The sequence below is a fragment of the Canis lupus genome, chromosome 17, assembly GCF_003254725.2.
Source record: "Canis lupus dingo isolate Sandy chromosome 17, ASM325472v2, whole genome shotgun sequence".
Taxonomy (NCBI): domain Eukaryota; kingdom Metazoa; phylum Chordata; class Mammalia; order Carnivora; family Canidae; genus Canis; species Canis lupus.
Genome location: NC_064259.1, coordinates 25,696,564 through 25,708,660, shown reverse-complemented (window position 1 = coordinate 25,708,660; position 12,097 = coordinate 25,696,564). Strand labels below are relative to the sequence as shown.

Sequence of the window (12,097 nt, the reverse complement as noted above, 5' to 3'; positions counted from 1 at the left end):
CAAAACAAGCATTTAAGTATCTGTTAAATAGGTGGAATGGTGCAACTGGGTGATGGACATTAAGGAGGGCACACGATGTAATAAGCACTGGGTATTATATAAGACTGATGACTCAATGAACTCTACCTCTGAAACTAATAATACACTATATGTTAAATAACTGAATTTAAATAAAAAAATAAATAAAATTACCTTTAAAATAAATAAAGAAATAAATATCTGTTAAATAAACTTGTGAACTGAATGTCCAAACTAACGTGCAATGGTGGATTACTCTGTTTTATCCTACAACCAAGAATATAGAAATTTCCAAAATTAAGGTGATGAATGAAAAGAACAAAGTTAGTAATATACAAAAGTTAAGAGAAGCAATAATATATCTAAGAATTACATGTTGCCGCCAACAAATATGGACTTAAAATGAAATAACTTAGAAGAATGTCTTACCTGTCAGTCTGTAGTTTCCAAGTTCTAGTGTGCTGAGCAGCATCTCCATGGTGTTGCTGATGCAGATGTTGAGGATGCCTCCTTTGCTGCTGTTCTTGTTGAACTTCTACCCAGCATGGAGGAACAGTAGCTGAAAACCGTGGAGTCAAAGTCTCAAAGCGGGTTAGCTCCACTAGAGATGTCAAGATGTCAAGGGTGAATGGCTGGTCCACCAATAAATCAACTCCTTAATAATAGTGAATACAGAATTTGAAGTAAGTTTTAAAAAATAGTAGCTTTCATGCATGTGTTTTATATAGTCAATTACAAAACTTGCCAAATATCCTAGAGTTATTAATGTGTGCTCAGTTATCTATATGCAAATAAAGTAACTAGCACTAACTACATAATGGCCATAACAAAAATCCATCTTGAATATTTTATATTATGGAGAGGTTATTCCTTATTGGAGAAACCCAAACTCAACCTATCAGAAGAGCCGTGACTGAGCTTTCACCAGCTCTAAGTTAGCAAGGGCGATGAAAGTAGTCCTGAAATGCAAGCTAAAACTGTATCAAATCAATAAGTAACTTTAAGACTTTGTTATTTACAAAACAAAATGCTAAACATCAATAAATACATAATATTTGCTCTTTGTTACTTTATAAAAAAGTAATTTTTTAGAAGTCATAAGCTACACTGATGGCAGATAAATACTTAGAAACCAAAACCTTCACCAGCACTATTTTACTTCTGTGATAGTTAAGAATATCTTGTATGCATACCAATATTTTAAGAGTAATAATCTGCTTCAGAAAGATTAGTTTCTCTCTTATGAAAATGTGTTCATATATATGAAATTTCTAATATTAAACAAAGGCTGTTGTGCCTGTTCCAATTAACAAAAGTTTATGAAAAGATTAAAATATGAAATCTGATAGGTTTAGAATATTTTCACAAAGAAAATTTACAGTAAGTTCAAAAGAATTATTAAATGTATACTTCAAACCACATTTCTCAAAGCTTAGAGCGTTTGAAATCAGACTAAAACTGTTAAATATTGTTTGTAAGTGTTAATAGTACAGTATATCAATATCCCATCATTACATTATTTATTTCCTTATAATGTAATTCTTTTCTCTATCCAATAGTATTTATGGACTACATATGAAAATTCTCTTGTTATAACAATACCCTATAAAATAAGAAACATTCACTGTGTTAGCTTTTTAAACCAAGCTGTATAGATAACCAAAATAATCAAGTCTTGATTTATTGTAGCATGAGACATGCGTCAATTTATCTCAATCAGGGGACAATCTTGCCTCCCAAAGGCCACATGGATGGAGGTGATTGTGCGGCTGGACTGTAGTATGTAGAAGCCAGAGATCTGGTAATACAGCACAGGACACTCTGCCCACAACAAAGAATTATCTAGCCCAAAATATCAATAATAGAGTTGAGGCTGAAAAACCTGGATATATAGAACAGCATGTTTATACTGATAGGCCCTAAACTTAGCATATGTTATACTAATAATCACTAAAGGTTTGCCTTGGTGCAAAGAAAAATGATCAAATGCCCAAATATTAAGGGTTCATAAAAATCAAATACCAACTTTATGTATTATTTCTATTTGGAAAACATCTGAGTTTAAACACACTTTTCATTAAAGATTTATTAACCTTTTAAATGCTAGATGTAGGGAATAAAATGTATTAAGGGCTAAGAGTATAACATTAACGGTACTGTGGGAGCACAAAAAGACTAAGTGTAGTCATAAAGGGTAGGGAAAGAGAACTCAGTGAGACATGGAAAGGGCATGACTGAATCACTTAAGAAATCATAAAACATTTACTGTAACAAACACTGAGAAGACTGGAGTTGTTTCATAGAAGTCCAAAAGTTTTAAGCAGGAGTAACACTTAAACTATACTTCTGAGAAAACAGTTCTGGAGGGCAGTACAGAACATAGAAAGAGAGGAAGTAAACAACATACAAAAACAAGTCTATCTAATGGTGCACAATAGGGCAGTGAGGATCTGAATATACCCTAGTAAGAGAATATTTTTCCAGCTTTTCAATTCCAGTAGTAATATCAGTATTAGCCACTCCACTGACTTTATACTTGATCAACTCTTCTATTTCATGTTTTCCCCCCTCCCAAACTAGAACAAAAGCTCCTTAATGGCCAAAATAATGTTTTTACGTCTTAGGTAACATCACCAATACTGGCCAACTGATCATCAGTTAAAAAACTTTTTAATGTTTACAACAATTTCCAACTACTGAAAAAAGGATAATAAATAAAAACAATCCTAGTGAAAGAATGGCAACAGAGAAATGGAGTCCCTCATCAAAGTAACCAAAAGCTGACGGTAAAATCTGAAAGAATTTTTTAAATTATCTAAGATAGACTAAGAAAATTTTGAATATCACAAGAATTTGTGTTTTTAAGATTCATTTAAAAACTTAGTATCAGGATCCCTGGGGGGCTCAGTGGTTGAGCATCTGCCTTCGGCCTGGGGCATGATCCTGGAGTCCCGGGATTGAGTCCTAAATCAGGCTCCCTGCATGGAGCCTGCTGCTCCCTCTGCCTATGTCTCTGCCTCTCTCTCTGTCTCTCATGAATAAATAAATAAAATCTTTTAAAAGTAAAAATAAAATATAAATAAATAAATAAATAAATAAATAAATAAATAAATAAATACTTAGTATCATACCTGAAATGCCAGGACTTGAAGGATTTGATAAAGGTTTGGAACCTTCGGAAGATGGTTCTATCCCTTTAGAAAGAGATCCATCCACTAGAATATCAGCTTCATCAATATCATCACAAGTTCCTCCAATTTGGAGAAAATGAAGCTCACCACCTACAGTGTAGTAAAATTTAATCAACACAAGTACATAGAATATGGGTAAACATACAAATGCATACTACTTAGTTAAGAAATTTAATTTATAAAAAAAAAAAAAGAAATTTAATTTATTTTAATATCACTCACAAGCAGATAAACAGGGCTGCCAAAGTGACATATCTTCCGGAACATAGAAATTAAATTGACAAGGAATCACAAACTGAAAATTAAATTTAATATAGAAAATGACAAATATATAAACATATATGAAAAGAGTTATTTACCTAGTATAAACTACACAAATGCTTAATTCATTTAGTCTTCACAAAAACCCCTGAGGTAAGGACTATTACTGTGGCCACTTTACAGAGGAGGAAACTGATGCACTAAATATCCCAGGAGTAACAAAAATGAACAAAGATTCTTAATTTTTTTAAGGATTCACAATGAAATGAAATATTAAATTGAGTTTCCATTTTTTGTATTTCTCACAGGAAAAAACTGAAGGCAAAGTTAGCAAATATTTAAAGAGAAAAATCAATGGATAAAAGAATATTCTACACAAATATCTGGAGATTCACTTCCAATATGACCGAATAAGGAAGATGTCAACTCCTCTTCCTGAAAAGCAACTATAAAGTGAGACACACTATCATTCAACCAAGATGGGGCAAGCAATAAAGACAGGTAGATGGGAAGCTACTGTCAAAGGGGGGGGGTCAATGAATTTGGAGAGCCATCAGTTTAAAGAACTCAGTGGCAACAAATATGAGGCGCAATCTGAAGTCATGACCCTGACTGGAGCAAGCAAACTTAATAAAAAGTTACAAAAAGTGACAAAAACATAAGAAGTTTGCTAAACTCTTGACATAATCCATAATGAGCAGAGGTTGTACACATGTATAACAAAACGAGATGGGACTCAAGCCATCCACATATTCCCAGTCAACTAAGCCCCATGCATATTCAGAAAAGATGAGAGAGGGCCTAACAGAAAATAAAAATAAAGCAAATAAAAGCCAAGACACACCTGAATACAGCCTCTCTGGTGAAGTTACTTATCAAAATCTTGGTTGAATACTATGCTAAGTGGACACAGAGGCAACAAATAAGAAACAAGATTTAAAAATTAAAACCAGAAAAAGGGGAATCCCTGGGTGGCTCAGCAGTTGAGCGCTTGCCTTTAGCCCAGGGAGTGCTCCTAGAGTCCGGGGATCAAGTCCCACATCAGGCTTCCTGCAGGGAGCCTGCCCATTCCTCTGTGTCCCTCATAAATAAATAAAATATTAAAAAAAAAAAATGAGAGGAGACATCAGTGACTTCATACTGTAAAAGAAATGGATTTCACAGATGTAGTCCTGATGGATTACCAAACAAAGAAAGCAACAACAACCTCCAAAGAGGGGAAATCAGAATCTAAAATTCTGCAATGTTCTTTAAAATGTCCAGTATTAAATTAAAAATTTTAAGACATGTAAAGAAAGAGTGACCCATGCTTAAGTAAAACAAAGTCATTGAGAAATATCTCTGAGTTCCCAAGATTTAGATTTGGCTGACACAGACTTCAAAAAAGCTACTGTAAATATTTTTATAGAAGAAAAGGAAATCAGGTATGGAGATTTAAAGGAACAAATGGTGGAAATGACTCAACAAGAATCTCAACTAAAAATTAGAAATTATTTTAAAGAACAAAGGGAAATTCTGGAGTTGAAACATAAAACAGCTAAAATGAAAAGTTCACTAAAGAGGCTCAAAGCAGGGCAGCCTGGGTGGCTCAGCAGTTTAGTGCCTCCTTCAGCCCAGGGCCTGATCCTGGAGACCCGGGATCAAGTCCCACATCGGGCTTCCTGCATGGAGCCTGCTTCTCCCTCTGCCTGTGTCTCTGCCTCTCTCTCTCTCTCTCTCTGCCCCTCATAAATAAATAAATAAAATCTTTTTTAAAAAAGAGGCTCAAAGCAGATCTGAAATGGCAGAAGGAATCCGTAAAATAAAAATAGAGCATAAGAAATTACCCCAAAAAAAAAAAAATTTAACCAATCTGAATTTAAACAAAAAAAAAAAAAAAAAAGTTTTAAAAACGAAAAGTATCTCAAAGACCTATGGGACAGATCATGTGTATGAGTATATGTGCAATACAATAATGCAAATTAACATCAGACTTACCAGAAACAATGGAGGCCAAAGGCAACTGAATGAGATGCACAGAAATAGTCAACCAATAATTCTATACAATACTATTCTTCAAAAACGAATGTGAAATAGAAGCATTTCAGGATAAACAAAATTTTTTGCTAGGAAATCTGTCCTGTAATAAGTACTACAGAAAGTCCTTAAGATAAAGAAAGCAATACCAAATTCCCTCTCTCTCTCGCACCAGAAATGAGTACTGTAGGTGATGAAATGAGTAAAGTAGGTGAACAGAATTATGTTTTATCTCATTTCTTTGTAAATTTTTTTACAAGACAAAAATTATATACAGTAACTCTTTTTGTTTGGGTTTATAACTTATTTAAATGCAACATACAAGACACTGGTAGCAAAAAGGGGCAGGAGAAAAAATATTAGAACAAAGTATATTTTACTAGAATTAAGTCAGTATTATTCTAAAGTAGTTTGTGACAAAATCACCGAGAACAGAACACCAAAAAAAAATATCTCAACAAAAGCAGCAGTAATGTCACGCCAAATGGTGGAGTAGGAAGTTCTAGACTGGAAGTTCTAGAGGTCAGCTACTGAACTAAAAAGTGACTGAAATCAACTATTTCAGAACTCTGAAGCCTAACAGGAAACAATGACCAGACGATGCCTGATAAAGGGAACGGCTGCCGATCTTTCATGAAAGTGGCCTGAAGGAAACAGTTGCCATCCCCCATTCCTCAGCCCTCTGCCAGCTGTGGAGAAAGTGGCCCACATTTCTGGAGTGGCTGGCTGGTGGTATATACGTATAAGTATATGTATGTATGTACTATTTCCGAACTTTAATCAAACATAGCTGCATCAATTCTATCTTTAGTATATTATTGATACTATTTGAAATTACCTTACAATATTTATTAGTTGTAGATTTTTATCAAAAGGCTCAATGATCCTTTATGAGAAAAAAAGAGTTAGCTATTTGAATACATTCTTATGACTTGTCATGGAAATGTCATGTCCATTTGAATCATAGTCTGTAATCCTTTTTAAAAAGTTTACAATTACTTTATGGACTATCATATGTACATTTTAAAACATCAACTTTTCTTTTCTCTTATTTGTTACTAATCTCATCCTTTCAAACACATCTTGATCGGTCAATGGTTGAAGAGCTAGGGGATAATTTTCAAAGTGGTTAACTTCTTAGGCTTTATTTCTTGTGCTTTGATCCATCTGGATAAATTCCCTATCACATGAGATTGATTCCCAGGATTTTCTGTTGTCCAAACTCCAAGGATACATTAATCTATTTAAATACTACTTCTTGTGTGCCTGGGTGACTCAGTCAGTTAAGCGACCGCCTTCGGCTCAGGTCATGATCCCACGGCCCTGGGACTGAGTTGTGCATTGGAATCTCTGCTCCAAGGGGAGCTTGTTTCTCCCTCTCCCTCTGCCTGCTGCTCCCCTTGCTTGTGCTCTCTGTCAAATAAATTCTTAAAAAACAAAAACAAAACAACAACAAAAAAACCCTACTACTTCTCTGTCTCACAAAAGCATATATCATCAAACAATTAAAATGATTAAACCTTGACTATATTCCTGGAAAATACTAGTATCTTACACAGATGTGTCCTGGGGCCAGGTCACTCAGGTTTCCAATCCAGCTCCATTCTGGATAGCTCATGGCACATTAAATTAGTTTCATTTTTTTTTTTAATCTTTCACATTAAAATAACATTCTTTAAAACTCAACGAATCTTCTTTTTTCAAGTGGGCTCCAAGCCCACCATGGCTTGAACTCACAACCCTGAGATCAAGACTTGAGCTGAGATCAAGAGTCAGATGCTTAGGATCCCTGGGTGGCTCGGCGGTTTGGCGCCGGCCTTTGGCCCGGGGCACGATCCTGGAGACCCAGGATCGAGTCCCATGTAGGGAGCCTGCTTCTGTCTCTGCCTCTCTCTCTGTGTCTATCATGAATAAATAAATAAAATCTTAAAAAAAAGAATCAGATGCTTAACCAATAAGCCACCCAGGTGCTCCTACAAGTCTCATGTTTTGTTACATTCTGGCAATATAATGTACTTTAAGCACCCTGACAACAGATGCCCAGGTATGAATTCTGACTCTGTCATTTACTGGCTCTGTGACTTAGGCAAGTTACTTCACCTCTCCTACTCTCAGTTTCCTTATCTGTAAAATGGAGACAATAATAGTAAATACTTCATAAAGTTGTCATGATGACTAAAAGAATTACCAGAAGTAAAGCTATCACCACAATGAACTGGCATATACATGATTAATAACTTCAAATTATCCTTCACACCACATAGTATTTTAAAATTTTTCTAAATTTTATAACTCTACTCCAAAGTTTTATTAGTCTAAAGTTATTCTGCATTGCTCATTTTTTAAATTAATCTGTCTGGGGTTTGATGTTATTTGAAGATTTTTCTTCCCCTTATTTTCCTTAAATGTATTTCAAAGAAGGCAATCTGAAACACTATATTCACCACTACCCTTCTTAGTCAAACTCTTGCAATCTTTTAAAGCAAGGAAAAAGTCAAGTTAATGCCTCCCAAGAACCATGAATGAGATGTAGGACTTTCCTCACGCTCAGTTCCTCTCCTAATCAATGGTTATAGTTATCTGGGCTTCAAGTACCTCCTGGTCCTACATTCCTGCTGAACTATCAATAAAACTATTCACTTTGCCTGATTTTATCAGTAATCCTTTTCAAAAACTGCTTTATCTTTCCAACTTAAAATATATAATAAGAAAAGTAGAGGGACAATATGCACACTATGTGTTCCTCTGTATGGGGCCTCAGATGTTGCAAGGTGATTCAACCATCAGCCAAAGGCTAGGAGTAAATCAGACAAGAAAAATTTATTTGGCAAAACTAGTAATTATTTGCTAAATATTATTTCAGAAGGAGATAACAACCAGTATATATACTCTGGGCCAAAAACTTTACATACATTATTTAATTCTAAGAAGTCTGGTAACAGGCCTTCTTATCCTTGTCTATAGATAAACAAAGGTTTACTGAGTTTAAAGTAACTTGCCCAAGGCCACACATTTGAGCAGATGCAGAGTGAGGACTCACAGAAACAACAGCAGGTTATTTTCTTGAGGTTAAAGCAGAGAAGATACTTTCTGAGAGACTTATTAACTTATTTACAATTAGAATCCTTACCTAGGGCAGTAGAAAAAAGTTTTAAAAAGTTAAAACAGTAGAAAGTTTACCACTTCATTATTTAAAAAAATAAATTTATCTCCATCTATATGAATCTAAAATTCATACTAGGTATGCATATAAATGAATGCCATATACACTGATTTTATAAGATTTGTAAGAGAACCAAACAAACCAACAGCTTACCTTTGGTGCACGCACACAGCCTGTCTGTGCCCGAGCAGTAAATGACAGAAACAAATGTATCCTGTTCCTCAGTGCCCTCCTTTTTGGGAGGTTCCACTTTGGCCAAAATTTCAAAGTTTGAAAGATCTAGTATTTTTACATATCCTCCCTGAGTGGTTATTACCAGGTGTCCAAGAGTAGAAATATCAGCCTTTTTTTCGCTTTCAATGCCATTCTTTGAGGTTAACTGCATTTCCTCAATAGGTTCCTCACAGTCATCTTCTCGATTATCCAATATATCTGGTGGAAGCAAAATGAGCGAGGTAATTGTGTCCTGGGGGTCTTTGATATGTTGGATTTTTATTGGCTCCTCTTCTAAAGTCACTATCCGAGTGGCATAATTCATTTTATAAAGTATTAAATATCCGCCACTAACATTCCTCTGCTCAGGCTGAATTATCAAAGGAGTTTGTACATCTGCTGGTGATTCATGTTGGATTACACTAATATTTGCACCATTCACTACAGTAAGATTTGATTCCAGCTCACCTTTCCGTCTATTACATAGTGCAGAGTTTAATTTATTTAAATTATTCAAGGCCTCTACTTGATTTATTGCACTCAAGGATTCAACAGGGCATGTCCGCAGTCCTACCAACAAATGAATTCCATCAGCACAAGGAGTTAGGGAGTCTATACAAAGATTCTCCTCCTCTGCAAACTTTGGCAGCCTTAAGCACTGAACCAAAGTTCCAGGCTTGGGAAACACAGAGTTCCACTTCTCAGAATCTGGAGAGGTAAGGTTGGCTGCTGCATCTGCAAATTGCTGAATATAAGTCACAGGAGGATCCTGCAATAATAACTGCTCCTGACTATCCAGCTCCATTTCAATAATCTGTGGAACTGTAAAACCATCATCATGCAAACTTTTGCTCATTATATTGTTCATCTGTGAAAATATTTTTCCTGCTTTCTCATCAGATTCCTTGATGCTATAAAGAAGCAAAATGGGTAAAGTCCTCCTTACCAGAGGAGAATTCAATTCTGAATTAGTGCAGGATTCATTGTCAGTTGACCCTTGTTCTGATATACTTTCACCCTGAGTTCTGCTTAAACCATCCAGTGACCTGTGAGAATTACTACTAATGGGTGAGGTAGCAGGAGATTTATATGTTAATAAACCTCCAGCTAATAAACATGGAAAGGGAATGTTGTGTTGTTCCTGGTGCTTTTCCTTTGTCTTTTCACTCTTAGAGTTTGTTAAGCAAGGATTTGCCCCAAGTTCTTCAAGATCCTTAACAGTATCTTCAAGCACATTTGCCACAATCTCCCACTGAAGTTTTTCAGGCTGCTGGAGAATGCTGAGTGCTGTTATATCAAGGCTCACTTCCATGGCTTCCTTCTGTGATGTATGCCCTTTGAAAAGGAATAATATTCATTAGAATTGGCCTTGAAAATGCAAATCACAAATCTTTAGTATTACATTTTCATTAATTTTCTTTTTTTACTCATCCAATCAGTGCATTATAATTATGTAAGTGGAAGAATTTAAAGTATTTTAAAGATAAGTTAATCAAATCTGAGACAAATCTACACTGAAAAACCACTGAAGTATTCAAGAGACTCAAAATCATTTTCAATTTAGAATATATTCTCCTGGTAATTTATGAGCAAAACTCCCCCATCCTCTTTAATTTGGGAGAATGATTATTAGTATCAAAATAACAGGATTCCAAAAAATAAATAAATAACAGGAGTTCTGCCCTTCAATTCTAAACCAAAAAATACTCAATACCATTATAACTGTCACTTATGCACTTTATAGAATATCCATGAAACGTCATTACAACATCAGTTCCCTTTCTTTTACCATTTAGAAGGAGTCATAGCATCCTCTCCTCTCTCCCACCCCACCATGCTAATTATCAGTTGATTATCATAGTACACAATGTAATCCTAAACTCAGCTTAGAAAAAAATAACTAGGAAGAAAAAGTTCCCACAATTTGCCATTTTAAAGTGAAGCATAAGTATCTTCTGTATAATCTGCTAATTTATAGCTCATTTAAAGTCAACTACATTACCCCTTAATAATCATTCATCCATTGTGTGCTCTTCAAGCTGTCCCCTTACAAAGAGTACGAAAGTCATTTCTCAGTCTCAACACTCCAAGCATGCCATGTCTGTCTACACAAAACCTTGCAAGAGGTCATTCAACCCCTAAACCAGGTATATATAATCTCTTGATACTGAACTGAAGGTCTGAACCTATTTTGTTTTTTTTCCCAAAAGCAAAAAATACTATCAGTCGGGCAACAACATTATTAGCAACAGTAAGTCTAAGTATTTCTTCTGGAAAAAAAAAAAAAAAAAAAACACTGGATTGGCTTTACAATTCTAGATAAGAATACAGAAGAGAGTAAAAGAAATAAATATAAAATAACTCCAGGCAACTGCATGAAAGTTTGAAAGCTGCCCAAGTAATGTGCAACTGAGATTCATGGAACATCATACACTTAAGATGTTCTAAAAGTTCTATTTACACAATTTGTTAACTCTTTCATTATTTCTTTAAAATGCTCACTGACAGCTTTATCTAGAATTCCCTATTTTCTGAGGATAATCTCATTTCATATAATGTCACTATTATGACCTAAAACTGAAACCATTTCCAGTTAAAAGAAAGTAAATTTTAATTATACACTCAATAGTTTAATTGTCCTAATGAAACTGGTTACATTTCAATGTTACATTGAACCAGTTACAACCAGTTACATTTATGTAACCACTCATTTGGCTACATTCACATGTAGCCTGTCTATACTGCCATGAAATATTTATATTGTAAATATTATAATATTTAATATATTATATAAATATTAACTAATTTAGAATAATAAAATTAAAAGCTGACAGTAAGATTTTGACAGCATGTAATACACTGTAATAAATCTTGAGGATGCTCAACTATTTATTGGACTAAACTGAAACTTATATAAATGATATTTTTTAAGTTATGGTCAGAAATTGCCAAGAAAAGGCTATTTTAGTATTTATAGATCGATAATAACAAAATAACCACTAATTACATATATTAAAACACATATAAGAAATATTCAAAGTTAGTGGCAGAAACAGTGGAACTATTCATTAAGAAGGGCAGTATGACAAGTGGCATTATTACTCTGCTTCTTCCCAACAATTTAAGCAACACCTAGGAAACAGCCTATGCTGTACATTCTACTTAGGAAAACTGACAAAACATAATGATAACTGTCAAATACTGCAGTAAAGAAACCCAATACCCCATCTCAGAA

General features: G+C 34.6%; 1 protein-coding gene across 17 annotated transcripts in view; it reads right to left on the bottom strand.

Moving 5' to 3' along the window:
* BIRC6 (baculoviral IAP repeat containing 6) overlaps positions 1 to 12,097 on the bottom strand; it is a 230,751-nt gene that overhangs the window by 167,861 nt on the left and 50,793 nt on the right. For all 17 annotated transcript variants that reach the window (XR_004806282.2, XM_025454221.3, XM_025454229.3 and 14 more), the window contains exons 10-12: positions 8,803 to 10,197; positions 3,150 to 3,299; positions 448 to 673 (exon numbers count right to left, since the gene is read on the bottom strand). Coding sequence is in view for 16 of the 17 variants with exons in the window: in XM_025454221.3 (XP_025310006.1) it covers positions 448 to 673; positions 3,150 to 3,299; positions 8,803 to 10,197 (1,771 nt within the window). In the remaining variant the exon portion in view is untranslated. The remainder of the gene's footprint in view (positions 1 to 447; positions 674 to 3,149; positions 3,300 to 8,802; positions 10,198 to 12,097) is intronic.